We start from the raw sequence: 20,716 nt of genomic DNA on the forward strand, positions 1-20,716 counted from the left end.
GCAATCGGAAGTAGGTGTATAAATTTTGCGAGTAGAAGGATGACTCGACTCGACTTGACTCGTAACTGCGTTATCCAATTAATTACGCGAGTTTCATTCCCGCTTCGCTGCTTCCTTCGGCACCGCACGGAAATTATTTGTTTACCTCAAAATTACGATACCTAACTTTCGGAAAGAACCCCGACAAGGAGTGGCTTGAATCACGGCGTAACTTGGCTTTCAGACAAACCAATCTTCGCCCGGTTTGATCGTAATAATAAGATTCTAACAACTTTATAACTCCGGAAGCCAAGTTGCGCTTCGCGAACGGTTTCGCGGACGAGCCGAAAACTCGCAACTTCCGACATCCTCTCCGCGATTATTGCAGTGCCAGTCATCCGGGTAGTTAACGCTGTCAAAAATCGAACGCCGCACCTCTCCATTTATCTCGTTGCTTTATCAAGCTTCGCGTGGATCGAAAATGCGAAAAATCGAGAAAGTCTTACTCGATACAAACTGTGCAAGTCACAAATATTCGCTCTCGCGTAATATTTTTCTCTTACATAGTTTCGCCGAAAGAAAGTTGAAATTCCCACCCGTCCGGGTTTCGATATCGAACGATGTTGACTGTATTGTCGAAGCTTCGTCATAGGCGAAGTTGCCTCGTAGTTTTGTATTGAACCTTTTTTTATTAGTATGAAGGATAGAGGTTGAGGTTTTCTTGAATAAAAAACTCTCGCGTTTTGAGCCATCGAATTATGAATGTTTATTGGCTCTTGTGGGAAAAGCCTTGCGGCATAAAAACCCACGACGTATGAACGTTTATTTGTAAACGTATGAAAGCGTGTGTCGCACACGTGAATGTGTCGATTGTGTATATGAATGTGTATATGCCTGTTACAGCCCGTTTGACTCATGCCGCCGCGATCTCGAGTGCGTTTCGTATTGCGATTTTTGTTTTATTCGATTCGATCGAATTTCGTATGATTTGCATTTGCCTTACTCCGAGGAGCGAGCGTATATGAGAGTATGTTTGGTCCTCTCGTGTCGGTAGTACACCAAGAGCGCTTGGGCTCGTTGTACGATGAAATGGTGCAAGACCATTGGTACGTGTGTATGGGCACTCGGTCCCGTGTAGAATGAGAGACACTCGCTCCGTAGAGCGAACGTATACGAGAGTATATGTGGGCCTCTCGTTTATGGTCGCGTGGTACGAGAGAACGCACGGCGTCACTGACGATCGTCACTAGACGGACGACCGAACTGGACCGCTTTCAAAAATGCGTAATGCGCGCTCGCCTCCTCGTCTACGCGAGTTTTGGCATCCCTGCGGAGACGAGTCGTTCGAGCGCGGCTCGCATGGAGATCGCAGTGACACGGGCACAAACGACGCTCAGGCACTGATGAACATTGACCGAAGAGTACTCGACAAGCTAATTAAATGGTTAGGCGCCGCTGGGCAAGTGATTATATCGAACGGGATCACCACCGGTTTCAATATCAATGATGAGACTGTCAAACCCTTTATATAGGGCACGGCGACGTCTTTAACGAGAAGTACCGCGCGGCCGCAGCTCCGATAAAACGTAATAAAACGGTGGTTGATGATCGGTTGTAATAACGCGCCGAGAATAATTCATTGCCGCAGAGTGTAATTACGCGAAGTATACGATCGTCCGCCGCTAATCCTATAGAGAAGATAGGAGAGAGAAGAGAGAGAGAGAGAGAGAGAGAGAGAGAGAGAGAGAGAGAGAGAGAGAGAGAGAGAGAGAGAGAGAGAGAGAGAGAGAGAGAGAGAGAGAGAGAGAGAGAGAGAGAGAGAGAGAGAGAGAGAGAGAGAGAGAGAGAGAGAGAGAGAGAGAGAGAGAGAGACACCATCCTCTTTGCGAATTTAAAGGATCCCCTGATCTAGATCTCTGATCATTTTGTCTTCTTCTGCTTCTGTCGAATGCAATACATCGGCCTGATGTTTCCAGCCCCCAACCACCTGGAGTACGTACGTTTTCGATGGACACCACCATCGAGAAGCGGCAGGAGAAAGTGATATGCCGCGCATTGCGCGGAAGGAATTTCACTCAAGATTTTGTCACATTCCAGTAACATAAATCACCTGTCAAATTGGAGCTACTACACCGGTATTGCATTTGACGCGGCGATTTGCATACGTTGAAACGTTCGCCGTTTTTCCAGAGCCTTGGCTCGTGCAACCTCGTTGTTGTTGGGACTTGTTTTGTCCTTTTGGCGAACAAATTTATAGTAACAAAAGAATCGAAAGGAACCGCTCTCTCTGACAGGGAAGAAAATGTTCGGGTTACGCCTGGTCGAAACACCCTATTCATTTGGCTGAATTTTGGATCACGGAATCGGGCAGGTCGGCAAATCCTCAAGCAAATGTCATCGGACACGGATAACTCGGTACCGTGGACGTTTATTTGCTTCACCGTTGCTGCAACTATATGATCCTATTCGAGTTTTATAACAGCAAATCATCGACCTTCTCGGACAAGAAGACAAATTTTCGCCAAATATGAATTTTAATCAATCAATTGCATTCCATGCTTTCGGATATAATGGTTTTACAAACAACAGAAAAGTAAATTACGAGAGATAATGATTTCAACTAAAAAATTTCCTTTTTGTAAATGCAAATTCTGGCAATATTTTGGCGCGTGAATTCGATGCGAAAAGAAGCCGAGTATTCGAGCGAGTCACGTGGACGCGCCTTAAATCACGGCCGGCCTCGAAATTCACAGTGAATCCGTTAGGCGCTTTGCTCTACATCTACTGCTGACCGCTCGTCAGCTCGCGAATTTATACCGAAAACCCGGTTTGATCGGGTTTCGTCGCTGCGCAGCCGCTGCCGCTGCTAACGTTGAAGATGGAAAAGGCTTTATGCCTTGGTTAGGCTAGGTCCGTTCGTCGTGTCAAATTGTGCGCCGGGTTATCGTCGGTGTGTCCTGTCGAGGCCGTATGCCTGGGAACATAACATCAAATGGATATTGCAATGTATAATAAGATTATTAATCCTATTCCTATTCGCGGGGTTTCTTCTTCTCGAATTTATGTTCTCTGATATGGTCGTCAAGAAAAAAAAAAAAATTGATAAATAAACAAAATTGCACGGTGAGAGAAATGGGCACGAAAATTCAGCGAAAACTCGGGAGATTCGATCAGCCACATATGGCTATGGTTACGTATTTCACACATCTAGACGTGCAGCCTGAAAGTACACGGTATATAACTCACTTGTCTCAGGGTGTGAAAATGCATGCCAGGTTATATATCAACGGGATGAGGCGGTGTGCGACAGGTATGTGCAACGAACTTCGCAATATGCGCTCATCGTAAAGGGACGGCGGGGGAGCTTCTTCTGCGATATATTATATCCTACGCGCCTTTCATACATACACATACGCGCCCCTTATAGCCAGACATACCGCAGGCACCTTTACGCTTAATTTTCGAGAGTAACGAAGTAAAGACTTGCCGAGGAACGGATGACCACTTTCGATTTGCTGTTTCGATAAGTGCTCGAAATTCGTTTCTCGTTTCTAGTGCTTGGTGACCGTAGCCTGAGTCTCGCGTTGTTGAATAGCCGTAATTTTGTTTTGTTGAGAATTTTGAGTAAGGTCACGGTTCCGATTTGAGCCCTTTTTTTCGAATTTGAGTAAAGCCCAAATTCCGCTATACAGGGTATGAGTCGTGGTATCGTGTTTGGCAGTGTAGCCTCTCGCAAATTGCTGTAATTGGATGTTCGGAATCATTATTTTGGCAATTTTGCGAAAGTTTCGAATTCGGATGCGTTGCGATTGCGTTTAGTTTAAATTTCAGTTTAAAGTTCACTTTGAAGTCACTATAATATCAAACTTGAATTCTCGCGGTGCGAACATCGGAGTAGATAATATTTCAATCCAACAATCGTTTGCCCATTTCTGTGGAATGGGCGTCGAACAAAGGGATATTCATCGAATGCGAGTGAATTGTTGTTAGTAGAGAAGGACATTTTTTTCACAGGATTGTAGGCGAGATGAGGTAACGTTGTACACGCGATGCGGCGCGCTTCTATAGGGGCGGTTAGATAACCCGAGGACCTTGTTGCTTTGGAACAATTCATTCGCTGGTGCCATTTTCGTCGGTCCGTTGACCGTCCCACGCGTTGAACACGAACCTATAACTGTTGCTGCAATAACATCAGCGAGTATTCTCGGCGCCGTTGTCTGCCCTCGTTATATTACTAAAGGTTATCGCCGTTTACGACCGATCGATTATAGCGACGGAGCTGTGAGGGCGCAAGGGCGCCGGCGGAAATCGGTGCTTGTTACGTATCGTGAGTGAATTTCACCCTTATTTTTGGCCGCCGGAATGCGATTTGCAGCAGGATTAAAGGAAAAGGATAATCAATTCGTGCTCACTCTCCGGTCCTTCGATTTTCCACAGCATTCGGTAGAAGTGACGTTTATCTTCCGCGTAGTCGCAGTGCCAAAATATACGAATGTTACGTCGTTATAACAGAAACGCGGGAATAATACTCCGTAATAAACAATTTGTAATCCTTATAAGAACATGGTTCTCCGAAGCGATTCGTAAGAAAAATAAGATGAACAAGCGATAAGGTGGGAGAGGGGGCAACGCGTTGAAATATCGCGATGGGGATGCTACAGAGGGTGGGTCAAAAAATTTGACTAGAGATGTACGATCGATTATTCGTCTCATATTAGATACGAAGTGATTTTTCCAGAAGCTCGAATTGGTTTCGGACAGAAACGCATATTCGTCTTATAAAGGCTGACGCGAAGGCGCTAATTGGGCAAAAGTTGATTAACAGACTCACCCGTAGTTGAGTTGATGAGAAAATAACCCTCCGGGTTCCCGCTCGTTATGGAGAAGGTGAGCTTCTGGGGCGAAACGTCCTTGTCGAAAGCCCGGACCTGGACCACGCTCACTCCGGCCGGCGAGTTCTCGGGCACCGATGGATAGTAGACGGGCAAATCTGTCAGCGGCGTGTTATCGTTCTCATCCAATACCGCCACGTAAACCTGTACGAACATTGCCTCGATGAAATCCTTTGAATGAAAATCCAGAAAATCCATGCGTTCATGTTTACACCGGTGCGGCGGTGTGCGAAACACTGTCGTCTACACCGAAAGCTTGCGAAATTCCGCCGCAGAGAGAGCTGATGTTGAATTTTCGCAGAGTTTCAGGTACGTCGACACACGTGACCCGAGGTCTTAATTATGAAATTGAGTCGTAAGATTCATCGAGGAATTGTCTGTGCGCGTGCGTGCGTGCGCGCGTGTAACTACTCACGGACACGGGGAGACGAAGCGCGAATGAAAACGCGGCTGACATCGAGAAATAAACCGTCGCTCTGTGTCCGATTGGAAATTCGATACAGCGAGAGATCGATCGGTGGTGATTATTTACCGTGCCGGAGATAATTGGGCATTATACATCGAAGCACCGCGCCCGCAGTGTCTGCGTAGACAACGTGACTGTAATAATAAGGTGTAATCTCTCGCTCCGGGTAGCGTGCGGGAGGTTAATAAAATACTCTACGCATATACGTGTACATACAGCGTGTCGATAAATACGATTGAGAATTTTTACAACTGGGAGTATAAATTATCAGCCCGGGTTCAACGGCCTCGATCGAAGCAAGATAGGATTGCTGCGGCGCGAATGGAACAAGAGTGTTGTATATCAATGAATACTCGTCGATACAATTAGGTATGACTTCTCCCTCGCCCTCGTATTCTTCCCCTTCTTACCTCGACCTTTGAGCTCAGGGGAACGACTCCGTGATCCTGGGCGAAGACGGTGATCCAGTAGCCGGACTTCGTCTCGACGTCGAGGACCACCCTGGTCCTGACGTTGCCTGGAGGAACAGAGAAACAGAGTGACGGTTAAAATTTACGAGATTACAAGGATACGACGAGGTGGACGCAGCCGGCGTCTTAAATTTAACTACCGCGAACCGAGATGTCGATTTCCTCGAACGGAGTTTCCCTTATCTCTGCCCGAATGGATTCCCGGACTTGAATACTGAACGGGGGGGGGGGGGGGGGGGTCCCCGTTTAGCGTATGAATATTGAATCTCGCCCGCATTACCATATCCTTAATATGCTGCTCGGTGAGAGGCTGCACAGAGGTCGGCAGTACGCTCCGTTTGAGATAATGTATGTATATCAATTATACAACTCGCTTCGCTCTCTTCCGCCTTGTCCGATCACCACCGCCCCAGCTTACGGGCGAGGTGCGCAAATTTTACTCACCACCGAGACAATTACCATTCCCCGGCTCGTCAAAGGCTTTCATACGAACAAATTTGCTCCTCTTGCGCTCCGCAGAGATGCGTTGTGCTAATCTAGGGGCGTCTTGGCGGATCGAGGGGTGAAAAATAAGAGGAAATTAAATCTTGATTCGGTTCGAGCAGGCCATACGGATTTTACTTGGAATCGGATCGTTCGGGTGTTCCGCCTTCAACGAGGTACCGTTACATCCCGAATCTCTGTCGTATTAAATATGCCAGACGAACGATGACAAGGTTCCACCGCCGTGTTTCTCTCTGCTCCCAACCTTTTTTGTTAACAATGGGGAAAAAGATCCGCGTTCTCCGCTCTCCGCTCTCCGCTCTTCTCTCTCCACTCCCCTGCCACTGTCTTCTCTCACAGCTCGTCCACTTAGAATCACAATCGCAAATTAAATTTCAACGCCAAATCCTTGTCCGCCCGCATTTTGCGCCAAATCGACTGCGATCATGAATCTCCGGTCGAGATGCGAGAATAAAATACGTATCTTTACGAAACCAGGCGTGTTTCATCTCCGGAACGACTCGATTCTCGGGATAGCGATTTAACGAGTCGACGAGAGCAGAAATTTTGCACCCGAAGTCATTTACTTAATCAACGTCGAAAGCTCTTACGCAATTTTCCGATGTGACATTGAACCTAGTCTCGCCTCTCTCGCAAGTTCAACACGCTGTACAAATTTCATGTCCAACGTATATTTCACAGCGATTCACTGGAAACAATTTTATGATCCGTTATCGGCGTTATGTCCTGAAACGAATAATTTTTTTACACCGACAATTATTTGGTAACGCTAGACCGAAATCATTTTAAAACGCAGATTAAGTTCAGGCAGAAGATCACGAATCATCATGTTCTGCACCGCCGCGGAGCGATAAAAGGAAAGAAAAACACAGCACGTGTCAGAGGGTGCAATAAATCATTTCACCCGAATGAATATGGCGATATCCAATAAAGCATAATTACCTACCCCGCGATAGGTATCTCGTTGCTGTTACTACAATTAAGATTTATCGTTCACGTAGCGTTTCAAAAAAAGCGATATCTCGTAATAGGGTTGTTAGAGACGGAATAAACGCATTTAACTGGTGAATTACGCAGATCAAAACTGGCTCGATTTATTTCCCACACCACCGGAAGTAATTCATCAAAACGATCGACAGGTATAAAAAGAGACGTGGAAAAGTAAATATATATATATATATATACATATATATATGTATATGCATATGTATATGCATCTGCCATTTATCAATGCCCCGTTGAGTATATATATATTTTATATGTATATGCATGTCTTAAGCTCGTGTACGAATTTCGAGGTTGTGGATAAGATTTATCGAGTGATAGGTTTGCGTCAAACCTTTTGATGTGAAACAAACATCTATAGCCGCACGTAAAACCGATTTCTGGCTTGGCGACGCGTCGCCATGCGCAATCGACTGTGCGATTTTCTTCCCACTCGATCCGGCGTTAAGCCATCTCTCTCGCCACACTGAGCTCGGATACCTATAGTGTATACTCCATAGTGTATACAGTGTTGTTTACTACGGTACACATAACCTGCGTTTTACTTGAAAACAAATTATTTTTCTAATAATAAAATATGTCTGACGGTGATAATTTAGAGAGTGAAACTGATCAGCCTTCTGCAAAGAAAGAAAAATCACACTATGACACACTATCAAGTCATCGGTATGTTAATTATATTTTTATAATTAAAGTGTGCATTTATCTGTGCATTAAGCACGCGTATATTTGGTGTGCTTTGAGCGCTGGTAAACGTAAAATCTACTCGCTTGGTGGATTAAAATTCACATAAATTTCATTGCATATAATGTTTTCAAATTGATTATTAATTGTAATTAATTTTAATTTCATTCTAATTAAAATTAATGCGTTAAAACAATTGCTTAAAGAATAAATTTAATAAAGACTGACAAAATTGTATTTGAAAATCAGCCGATGGCGTGTAGCGCACGAATGTTTTTCTATTATTACAGAATAACGTCGACATACATACATAACATGCATAACAACATTATATTATCTACGACTGTTAAAACTTTCGGCAAAGCGTTGGAAGTTGTTCTTCTATGTTTTTCCTTACCCTTTCTTATCTACTTTTTATTTTCCTCGCCGTTCGTACTTTCTTATTTTTAGCCCAAAAATCATAATGAGAAAATTCGTCACAGTTTATAAATAATGGGGGGGACAAAAAAAAAAAGACTTTACGCATTCATACCTGAAGGAGACATACGGCGGGGCGAAAACTTTCAGGAGTGGGGAAGTTTCAAAACCTCTGGTATACGTATAATAGGAACGGCGATAAAGTGCCGGTGAAAGAAAAATTTTACGTCAACATTTTTCCTCGTTTTCTTCCCCTCCCCCGATCCCTTTTCCTCCCTGACAGATTCACCAAATTCATGGACAATACAACGGCACGGAGTAGGTACCTGCACGTTTCTTGGTTTCTGCGGAGGAGCAGCGAGAAGGAACAATCTTTCGCCACAGCTATCGCACACGTATAAGTATAATCGCTGAAAATCGAACGGTAGAACTTTATCCATTTTATATTTTTCACCCAGGAACTTGTAAAGAGCCTCGGAGGTACTTTTCCGAGTTATCAAAACGATTTTTAATACGTTAAACATTTTTGCACGGCGGCGAGAGGGGGAATGGGTCTGGAAAAAGAGTTCTCGCTTTTGTATTGACAAAGCCATCAAGAACGTATTACAGGCTGGGTGGATGGAAGGCATGGCTGGTATAATGCAGCGAAGATGCCATTCGGTACTCGCCCCGAATAACGCCGCGGAGAATAAAGACACGTGGAACGGTGAAAAGGAGAGAAATAAAAAAGATCCTGTGAAAAACCCAGGATCCCAGAACAAAACGATCGGTCTTCCGCCAATATTATCCATACATTGTTGAAACGTATAATTTTGAAAATAAATAAGATTCCAAAATGTAAACACACTTACAGACATTCTTGCAAGTTGTGCTCGAAGAGGAAGAACACTTTCCATATTCACACATTATCCATGCATACATGCTGGTTATTTTATTAATAGAGTCAGGTTATACAATGCCAGACGATTTGGAGAACGTCTCTCTACTTGAACGCGAGAAAGTTACAGCTGCGGAAGGGCCGTCACCTACCTCTGCAGTCAAAACCTTACACGTACAGACCGATATGTTTACATTGGGCGTGTTCGGAAATTGACTGAAAGTACTGTCAGTACTGAAAATAGTATAGTCCAAGTGACGTATACTGGAGATTTTCAGTACTGACAGTACTTTCAGTCAATTTCCGAACACGCCCATTACCTACCTACGAGACGTACTTCATATCCGCGTTCGCACTTGCATGGTCATTAACTTTTTGTGATTCAAATATTCTCAACAATACATTTTTGTGCATATGAAGAAAATTAATTTCTCGCTTGTCCGTGTGCAAACGGCAGGCTCGAATTAACAAATTATCGTAGCCAAAGCTCACCCGAAAATTATTAAATCGTACGCCACTAACAACAAGTCGACGAGACGCAGAATTTTACTCGATCACTCGTGACGTGGTTTCGAATCTTGCGCCGTATATCCGTCCTAATGTACTAATGTATCATGGCGATTGGCATGCGAGAAAGAAAATTAAAAAGAAAAAAAAATACGAATAGAAAATAATACAGACGTAACGATGACGAGCATAACGGGTATAAAGTGGAAAATAAAATAAATTGTGAGTAAGGGGGCGGAAAAGAAGTCGGTGAATAGATCGCGGGCACACACGCATGGAAACCTTCATCCTCCCCCTCTCTGCTGCTCTCATCGCCACTCCCACCCTTCGTTGGTATTTCGGAGAATGAGATGTAAATTGCCTTCTAAATTACTACATTGAATAAACTTCCCCTTGTCATCCACCCAGGCTGAAACCACCCTCTGCTCTTCCCTCTCCTCGAGAGTTCTTTCTCGCCTCGTTCTACCCTGACGTTATTATACGTGTATCGCACCCTCGCTGTTTCTTTTTTTTTTTTACATTTTTCTCAAGGCATACGCCGGCAATTGACGTGTGGGTGGATTGCATGCTTACATTTCTGTTGGATTCCGCCAAGAAAAACCAGACAGGGCATAAAAGTTCTGGACCACTTGGCGTGTCGCTTCATCGATAAGTCCAACCCTCGATCAATCGAAACTTTGATTGACAATAGATAGTGCGGATTCAAAAACATGCCGAGAAGACGGAATGGTTGTGAAAAGCGAATGAAATCAGTTTTCCAGCCTCCCTCTATGACCGGGTCAACGGATCACTGTCGAGGACTTTTGCGGGTTACCTCAGTTGTTTGTTAACCGAGCCCAACCTGATCTGACACAACTCTAAGGTCTTTAAAGAGGATAATTCCGATCAACGAAAGGCGTCTGGTGAATTTGTCGAGGCGATGCCCGAGCGGCGGGAAAATAGGGGACCAGAGCGAAGTATGTTTACCGCCGATTGGTGAGTAACGACCCGAACGTCTCTCGGGATACTCGATAACAATTTAGTCCATTTAAACTGGACGAAAGGTGGGCAGTAGCTCGGCCATCCTTATTTAACTAGGATTAACTTTTTGCCGCGGAATTCGCCGTTTTTTCTCAATTGCGCGATTTCGATTGACCGGAATTTGGGCCGCATGGCGGCAACGTCACTAAATATTTCAAGGCGCACGCAGAGAGGCGCCCGCAGTCACCGTCCTTCTTGCGTTTCAACGTTTTAATTAAAATGCGAACGCACCGCCAGCCATACATCCTGTACGAGAAGCGGAAGGTAGCGACGCGACGGCAGTTTGCGAGGAAATTTCTTTTTTAATTATCGAAACGAGGCCCTCGTTACCCACACTCACTCTGTTTAATAAAAATGAAACAGGAGTCATAATTCGTCAGCGGTAAAAATTCCGCTACGCCGCCACGAGGACCGTGTAAGAAACGTGTAAACAAAGGGTAAGCACTCTCCCTGTGCCATTCGAAGCGCCGTTAATCATATTCTGATCATATGATAGGGTCTCATTGTCGCGCGGAAGGCGCCGCCCGCTGCTCCGGCACTGTTTTCAAACGGAACCTCCCCGGTATCTCGTGCCGAACGAGAGAAGACACGGGAAAAGTTTCTTCGCCGAGTAATTGGACTAACAAATAAATGTTGAGGACACAGCCCAATCGCTCCTTCCTCTCGCTATGCTCTCAACTTTACGCTTCCGCCGCGACCGGCAGCAGCGAGGTGGCTGACAAAATTTTGTGCGCTTGCGGATTCGGAAGGGACGCAAAGAAACGAACGCCCGTAACAAAACGCAGATGCAGAGGCTGCAACAAGGGCTGCGAGCAAGTACGAGACGAGGACACCGATCCTCCGGACAGAGCCGGCGAGAGAAGATGAGCCTGGGTTCCGGAAGGCAGAGACCGCGACGAGTTATGTCGGCGGTAAGGGCTCCGGATCCGCCTTGGTCGTGTACCTTCATCTTCCGCCTCATTCTTCCTCGGTTCTTACGGGTCCCCGTCGCCTCTTATCCCTCCGCAATCTCCTCTTCACCACCACCATCACACCGCCCGCGTTCATTTCCACCCGGTCACACCCCTAATTTTCCGATACACCCGCCGCCACTGGCCTGTCTCTGTTGTCACGCAGTGGACCAAGTGCTCAACAGTGAGACACCTCACCGACGTTTTTTCCTTTCGCGTTCGCTTCGAATTTTTCTACACTTATGGACAGCCGAGGACTTTCACAGGATAGTCCGTCCGATCTGGTTCGATGTTCGATATTCGTGTTACCACTGCCAAGACGAACGCGAGGTCGGACAGCGTTTCGACAATGTCCCGCACTCCCCTTCACGGCTATATCGCTCCGAGAATCATTCGGGAGTTTAAGCGTGCTTCGGCATGTACTACTCCTTGTCCTACAAGACGGAGGATAACTATATCGGCGACGAGGATGGGAGAAAAGGCTGATTATTCATAGGCAGATCACACGCGCGTCCGTCCGTCTCGCAGTAGATCCGTTTCTGGTTATCCAGACGGCAATCCGCCCTGACGAGACTAACTCAGCGTGGGGTCTCGGCTCGGATGCGGCTCGCTCGCTCGCTTGGCTCCCTTCTCACAAAACACACGTTTGTCCGTCCAGGTGGATCTCCGGACGCTGATTGATAGTCTCGTCCGGGCGACACGTGGTCCGCCGCACCACCGTACCGTCTTGTCCGTCTCTCCCTTAGGAAGGACGGCCGGATCAGAACGCCGGTGAACAAAGTGAGGAGGGACACTCTCGAATTCAAGGCCCGTGTGGGTCGCGAGAATATATCATGAGGCGGGTACCCGCGCAGAAAGAGATTCGCCGAGAAATTACACGCGGCGAACACGATGCGGCACGGTCGTCCCTCTCGCTTGTCCCTCCGGCTTTCAGCATTTCCCGTTTTAACAACGACCGCAGCTAAAGATTTTTTTAATCAAATACCAAGGAACGTCGTACGCGAGATTCGCACGTTGGTGGGTCAATTAGTAATGCCAGACCGCGTGTTCCGCTAGTTTTTTAATTAATGATGCAACTATTTCAAGTGTCTTCCCGTACGGCGATTACAGGTGCCGGCTGCAGAGCGCGCTCGTGAATTCAGTAGAACCGAAAAGAGAACGGAAAAAAAAAAAAAAAAAGAAATCGGAGACAAAAGGAGAAAGAACTGTTCGTACGATACTGAAAAGGAGCGAGACCAATTAAAAACTCGCTGATTGTTTTCCAGAGTTTTCTCGCCAACACCGGTGATTCTGTTAGTTATAATTTATGGATAATGTCTCCAAAGACACGAAGCCGACGGGTGTCTCTGCAGCGCTGAAAAATTACGTCACCGGCTCGAATGGTCGTCGAGGATTTATATCATTTATACGTATACATCGACGAGGAAATTGATTCTAGCCAACTGCACGGGGTGAATAGCAGAGTGAAATATGAAACCGGAACTCGGGCAACCTTTGAAATTTTCGGAATTAGGAGGGGAGGAACACCGGGAAGTGATTCAGGCCACGGTCTGCGGACTGGAGGCCTGTGTGAATAAAACCCCGACTCTTCGCGTCGAAAAAGTATCTCCCCCGTTTCTCATACATTTTTTCCTCCGGCTCGAGCGTGAAAACAGATAACAATATTTCGCGACTAAATTGTTCCCACGAAAAAGGTCTTGTCGTTGAGCGAAAATTCGCAGTTGGGAATTTCTGCCTCCGATACAGACCGTATACCGTGGAAAAGGATCGCTCGTACGTTGGAAGCCTTTACTTGTTGTCTTGATCGCGAACGCGCGTAAATTATAAGAAACCAGAATAAAGACGGAGAGAAAGAGAGGGTCGGCCGATTTCAACGCCTAGCTGCCGTCGTATCGCGAGGGTTTGGAAGTAAACGAGAATTAGAGGGAGAGACCTGGTCCATATTCTGTCAGTGGCGGGAATTTATGAGGACTATAGGACAACAACTGTGATATCAATTGGTTCAATCCCGCGGACATAAATCGAAACGAAATCGCGCGACCATCGGTCGCGGAATTATAAAAGACGAGGTCTAAAAACGACGTGGAATCTGTTCCGGGGTCCGGTGGAGAATTCAATTGCAGGGAACAACCGGTATCCGCACGGCCGCCCGCCACCACGTGACATATGAGGGACTGGACACGCGGAAGGGACTCGCTGGGATCCGCGCCCGTGTGCCGTTCATCCACTCTGAGAATCCCCCCCCCCCCCGCCCAACTTTCCGCCGCGCCGGAATATCCGACTCCATTTGTCTAGGTGATATCGCCCGCCCTCCCACCCTCCGCCTTACCCCCTCATCGCCATACGGGTCTCGCAGGCCTGGCTCCGAGATACCGTTTCGAAATTCTTTACCGGTCGCAGCTCGAACAAGTCCGAAACCCTTGGCCTCCGATAACTCGGCGATATTTTTTTGTCGGTGTTTCGCTACCGGCGACAACGGCAACGGATATTTGTAAAAATAATATACACGCTGTCTCTCCGCTCTCTTCAAAATTCTTCTCGCTTATACCTTGGCCGACTGGCCGGGTTCACCCGGATCCTTTGAATCCGGGAAATAATCTCGTTTCCAGCAACCGACGTCCGCGATTCCCTCCGCAATCCGCCGAGCGATCCTTATTGTACACAGAAACATCCCGTTTTTACATTATCCCCCGATGGCGATATATGGACCGCTTCGAAACGCGCCGCGACGAAGCAAACCCTCGTCAACCGAATTAACCCGTTAACGTCGATCGGTATTTATGTTGTAACTCCGGGCGTCGTCGAGCGCGAGCAAACAGGTTCGTGCCTCGCCCTAATTGTTACCGCGAGGGACCAACGGCGTCGTGAAAGCTCGTCGTCGAGGTAGTTCCCGGCCTCAACCGACCTACCTGATAACGATATCAGAACCGGGATGATCGAGTTCCTCCACGCTCGCATATTGTCTTACGGCAGCCGTGGGAAAACAGAAAGTGATCTCAAAATTTTGGGAAGAGTTTCTCTGGGGGCGATAAAATCATTAGGTCGCGAATGGTTTAGGCTCGCAAAAGGACGTGTAACGGTGTGATTTTGGTACTCGGGTTGAACGATACGCGTCGGGTTGCCAATCGCGTTAACGCCAAGCCGACTCAACGCGCCCCAAACGCTGATATATTCCACCAGCCTGCATGATCGTGATCAACGCAAATGGAGTTTGACTCTTCGAGTATGTTCGAGAAGAGCGGGGATGGAACCAGCGGGGAAGATCCAGAGGCCTCGGTGCGAACATGAAACCACCGAGGATGGATCGACTTTTGTCGGTATTAGTGCCGATCTACGCATCGACGTCAAAATAGCGAGGAACGCTTTTCAACAAGACTTTCACCGTTCAACGGTTGGACCAGTTTCACTCCTGCAATTATTCGCTGCAAGCTATTTTTTCGTCGTTCCGTATCATTCCATCGGTGAAAAGTCTCTGCAGGAAGTGGCAGATCGATATCGCAAGAGCGAGCCGATAAAACAGAGGCGACATAAGTCTAGAGGAGTGGAACAATCGCACAACGATAATATAAAGTATGAGTGAAAAGTTTCGACGGTTTTTATCCCAATGCGTTCTCTGTGAGCACCATCCTCGCTTTCTTTGAATATACCTGTACCTGATTCCAGAGAAGAGCGACAAAAGACTGCGGAATATTGATGATAAAAACGTGTCGTTTCGACGCCTTTGGTGTCTCCCATCACGTTCAGCCTTTTTCTCCGGCGTTTCATTTATCTCGGATTACTTTCTCAATTTCGGAAGTAAAAGGTATATATACGGTTCTGCAACGGCACTGGAGCGATGGACCGAGATCGCGAGGAGACACTATATAACACGTCGAGCGAAATAACCAGACGAGAAAGAAGATTAAAGGAGAATAAAAGTAAAAGGGAAAAATACCACCCCCGGTGATGATAAACCCTTTCTTTATTTTCGCCCCGTTCCGCAGTAACTGTAAAGAGATCTGGCAGCTTTTTTGCACTACCCTGTGGAATGATTATTCGATCTCGCACTGCATCAACGTTTGTTTACCTTTCCGTGTTGTTTTCAGTGCGCAGACGAGTGATAAATCAACAACAAAATATATCGTGACCCGAGCAATAGCTCAGTTTAACTCTTTCAGTTGTCGCCGTTACTCCGAGCGGAGTAATTCCACCTAATTTTCTAGCAAATCGCCAGAAGGGTTTTACGGTTATTCATCATCAGGCGTTGTTTAACGCGAGAGCAAAATTAGCAACGGAGAGCTTGATCACGGTTTAGAAATTCAATTCTAACGTGTTCTTTTCTCTTGCAATTGGACAAGCTGTAAAGACAATGGCTAGTTTATCAGAATGTTTATACTTCCGAGCGATTGACGAAAGAGAATCATCAGTTTCCAACTTCTTTCACTTTGCATTCTTAATTTCATATAAAAAGAAAGGAAGTGGAGAAAAATTTCACCCCTGAGGAAAGACAGCTGCATTTAATTTCACTCGAACATTTTGGGATGGCGTCGTCGATTATTTCCGGAACGGATAACCTCTCGAGTTCCGCTTCGAGTTCTCGACGGTATGATTGCATCGTGATCCACGCGGACATCCGCCGCCATTGCCACATCTATCTGCATCGGGAATTCATTCAAGTAATGCACCGGCGTGATCAGACCCGGAAAATCACAGTGCAGCCTGTCCGCCTGTGGCTTTGCTCTTCTCACTCTCGTTCCTCTTCATTTTCTTCTTCTTTTTCTGCGCGTAACTCGGCTATCACACATCTATTACTACCGCCGGGCCGATTTATCCCCTTCTCCATATACACTATATTTCCTTTGTCTAGTTAAGCCTTCTGCCGATAAGGGAGGCGCATTCGCATCGCGTGTTCGCTACTCGGAAAGGCCGGGCCACGCTCGAGGAAGATTTACTTCCGTCCATGGAGCGGACCAGACTGTAAGACCGGACTGCCGGTTGTCGGTTTCCTGTAGCAGCGCGTCCTTCTACGTTACTCCTGAGTAACGATCCATCCCCCGTTAATAATAGGTTGTTGCCCGATGATTACCAATTATTTATCCCCCCCCCCCCCACTCCCCCGCCACCCCGCCAATGCGGTTCAACTTTGACCCCGCGGGCAGGTGCGCAAGGTTTATACGCGAGATCAGATCCAAACGGTAGAACTGTGTTTTCTCAGAGGATCTACAGAGAGGGGGGGAAGAAGAAATGAGATTTCAAAACTTTGTATCGTGTGCAGGAGAAATTATCCCCAAGAGGTGATTTCTGGTAAACTTTTCACCGAAATAAATTTTGGGAATTACAAATGATGACGATGTCAATGACGATAGCAGTCAGGGTATAAGTATAGGTTTAGGATTAAGATGCAAATTGGTTCTAGTACTTTCGTTTTACGTTCCTCCTCGAAAAATTTCAGCCTCGTTTCATCCCGGACCCTGATGCGAGATATTATGTGTACGAGGCGTGTTTATGTAAGCATGTGTTTATACATATAGATATACATGTAACCATCGACTAATCATATTTCCAAGCCAGTCAACAACGCGCCACCGGAGTAGCGCACAGCGGCTGGCGGCAGGGGTAGAATGATATCATTTTCTTACGATAGATGGGGAGGAGAAAAATTCCCGCAATTTGTTTCGGTCGTCGAATTTTGGATGTGAAAATAAATCGTAAGAATAACCCGGAGTTTTTTTAACGGCGGATAAGAGCAGCAGGGGTGAATTTAATAGGGCGTTCATCGCAAGACGTTATCGCATACACATCGCACATATGTATATGAGGTATTACATAAGGAATATTAGTTAGTATTCTAATTTTCTTCCCTCGAGCACATACTATGTACGTGGGAAAAAGCAGCCCTTCTTTAACGGTTCACAATACAGGTATATGCACGTATTTTTTCTCTCTTTCTAACACTTATCTTCACGGAGTAAATTACTCTCAGCCTAACGATCCGGCCTCGCTAATGTCAACATTAGCCGACTAAACACCAAGATTTTCATCTTCGGTACTTCGCAGACTTCCGGCGAATGTCATTGACCTCCAGATTATTACGTTCCTGCATCAAGTCCTTCGACGAACCCTCGGCCATTGTTCGTTATCGCATCCGATTCATTCTTCCGTTAGGGTGATTAAGAAAAACAAAATAAATAACCGGAATAAATTTCACCAGTTGTTTGTAGAAAATCAATATTCCTGCAAATTTTTCACCAAATTCAACTAGTCACTTTTCGCCGAATTCAATCCATGAGCCAACGTGCGAATCACTTTTTACCACCCGAATGAAGAGATTTTCAAAATAAGTCACGGTCCGCCCTGTCTTGCGTAAACAACTGGCACTCGGCCATCGCGCTGTTAGTACCTATTCCATGGCCGTTGCTAGTCGGTGGTTATTATTTACGTGCCTCCGATAGCCGCCATCGATTTCCCGCCAATTTCCAGCTACACCTGCAGTAAAAACAAACGGTCTCGACTGGCACGCGTTTCGCAGCGACGGCACAAGAGCCAAACTATCGGAAAAAGTTTACGATGATTATTTCTCGCGACGCAAAGACAAGAGTTTTTACTTTGACCGCCACGCTGCTGTATTTCGCCTAATAACGAAAATCCCCCCGCAAACCCTGTGAAAGAGGGTTAAGTCGCGAAACAAGGTGACTCCGTAAGCCTCTTCGTTCGCTCCGCGACTGGCCGTTGTTCTTCGGACAGCCGGCTGCAGGGGGACTCGGTAAATCCTGTCGGGATCAATAAGCCAGCCGTCTCGCGGCAGCCAACAAATATTCCCAAATCCGCGGGATCGTTTCTAAATCAACGAAGAGAAGTCCGGCTGCAGGGTGCAGGTTGCGAAAGCCGGGGACATACCGCCCGTGTCTCCTTTCCACCACCACTTCCGACTTCGACCAGTTCGTTCAACATTTCATCACGCAAACGAAGAATTTGACTGTCATTTTTTTGATTGAATTTGATTTGAAAAATCGGATTGTCGCCAAGGAACGGCGATCCATCCCATCCGGTCTCCTCTGCGAATTCTCTCGGCCTCCGCACTCCGTTTGTCATCCCGCAGGTTTCCCCCGACCGGCCGATGACATCGTCGGGTTGTTTTATCAAGCCCGTCGCTTCGTTTACGGAAAAGTACTTCGACCAGCTGAAATAATATTTTACCACCCCATAGTCGCCGTCTCTTTGGCTGTGTTCAGGTTTATATAAATCCCCCATTTATTTTCTAATGGAAAATATCCTTAAGCAGAGTGGGGCCACTTGGTTTTAATTGCAGTTAATAAAAGCTAATTGCTGAACCTGTCACGCGGAGAGAAGGAAGAAGGGGAGGAGGAGGTGCGTTTACCTTATTGCGAAAATGCCTATCACAGTACGTTCATTTTAATTCAACTCTACCACTTTTGCTTCCACTTTTACTTTTACCGGAAATTCTTGCGCTCTCTCTCTCTCTCCCTCCCTCTCCCTCCCTCCCCCCCTCCCCCCTCCCCCTCCCCGTCTCCCTCTCCCTCTCCCTCTCCCTCTCTTTCGCTTACTAGCTCTTCATGATAGATTACGTGCGAAACGCAGCGCAGCATAGGGAAGAGGCAGTGAAAGCAGAGAGATATAAATAAAAATGGTAATGGATAATCTCGCGGGCATCATTCGAAATTGGTATAATCGGTCTGTAAGCAACCGCTTCCGCGGAACGGCGAACGTATATATCAGAAACTGTGTAAATCACCGGGCTGATTTACTAATCCCTGCAGGACGCATTTATTCTTTGATAAACAACGCAGGAACCGACTCGACGCGAGCACGAACAGTCGTTCTCTTAATCTCTTTCGTTCAAAGTTTCACCACTGGTGTATGAGAAAAAATAAGAAGACAGCGAGTTGGTCGCATCGGGGAGATTTTTGCCATCTGGCTAAGATTCGGAGCCCACTGAGGGGAAACGCGACGATATTATGCAGGAGATATTTTTGAGGACTGTACGTGTAGGTATAACGCGCTGGCTCTAAGAAATAAACGGTTACCGACGGCGAGTCGGAAAAATAAGTTTACATCATATATATGTATATATGAGTTTGTTACGCGACGAACTATTCTCGTTGCATTTCAAGTTGGTATTCCAGAGGAAATGACGAGACTTGTTGCGTTCCTCTTCGATATATACAGGAAAAAGTCCCCCCCCCCCCCCCCCCCCCGTTCAGCCCATTTTTGTTTACACATTTAGTTCGGGGCGCGCATGTGGTTGGGTACGCCGGTTTAATTTATTCAATTCTTTTATTATTTCATTATTATCATTTCTACTCAAATCTCGACTCCCCTAGAAGCGCCTCTTCTCAACTTTTACTGCCCCCGATATGCGGACACGTGCGCGACCTCTTTCGGCAAAAGCGTTCGAAATCTAAGGCGCTCGCCGTTTAGAGGCCCGCGGAACTCCGGCAGTTTGACTGAATTATCCATTTGGTTTAATTGTAACTTCCAATTACCCGCCTATGGTATCTCGCGCTGTGAGCAAAACGAAGAGACCACCCTGAGCTCCTCCCTTGAATCGCACTGTTCTTCAAACGAAATGCAATTTTAACGCATTGAATGCTTACGTCATTGCAGCAACTCGAAATCGTGGAGTTGTGCCTGTTTACGACATTCACAGCTTCGGCCGTGATCGAGCAAAGTTCCTCAGTTGAGAGAGAAAGAGAGGAGATAAAATCCAGTCCCTTGCACTCCGTTTTGGATCGAGTAGTGGATTCGCACTGGTCATCGGTCCGTTACTACTGGCTCGCGGCGCCTCTGTCGGCACGTGAGCGGCATGCGTTAAGGACCCACCTCGCATCGAGGATGGTCGACAGTTGGACGGAAAGAGTGGCGAGTGAACGCGCGCGTCGTCGCGGTGCCAAGTGCATCGTCCGCTGCATGAATGGTCACTCGAAGGTTGCAGAGGTCGGTTCCGA

The 20,716-nt window shown here is 46.6% G+C and overlaps 1 protein-coding gene across 7 annotated transcripts in view; it reads right to left on the minus strand.

Annotated features, from left to right (window-relative positions):
- The window catches only part of LOC124185887 (fat-like cadherin-related tumor suppressor homolog), a 223,420-nt gene that overhangs the window by 33,683 nt on the left and 169,021 nt on the right, over window positions 1-20,716 (minus strand). For all 7 annotated transcript variants that reach the window (XM_046577122.1, XM_046577121.1, XM_046577124.1 and 4 more), the window contains exons 4-5: window positions 5,748-5,854; window positions 4,811-5,015 (exon numbers count right to left, since the gene is read on the minus strand). In XM_046577122.1, coding sequence (XP_046433078.1) covers window positions 4,811-5,015; window positions 5,748-5,854 — 312 coding nt within the window. The remainder of the gene's footprint in view (window positions 1-4,810; window positions 5,016-5,747; window positions 5,855-20,716) is intronic.

This window comes from Neodiprion fabricii, chromosome 6, assembly GCF_021155785.1.
Source record: "Neodiprion fabricii isolate iyNeoFabr1 chromosome 6, iyNeoFabr1.1, whole genome shotgun sequence".
NCBI lineage: Eukaryota > Metazoa > Arthropoda > Insecta > Hymenoptera > Diprionidae > Neodiprion > Neodiprion fabricii.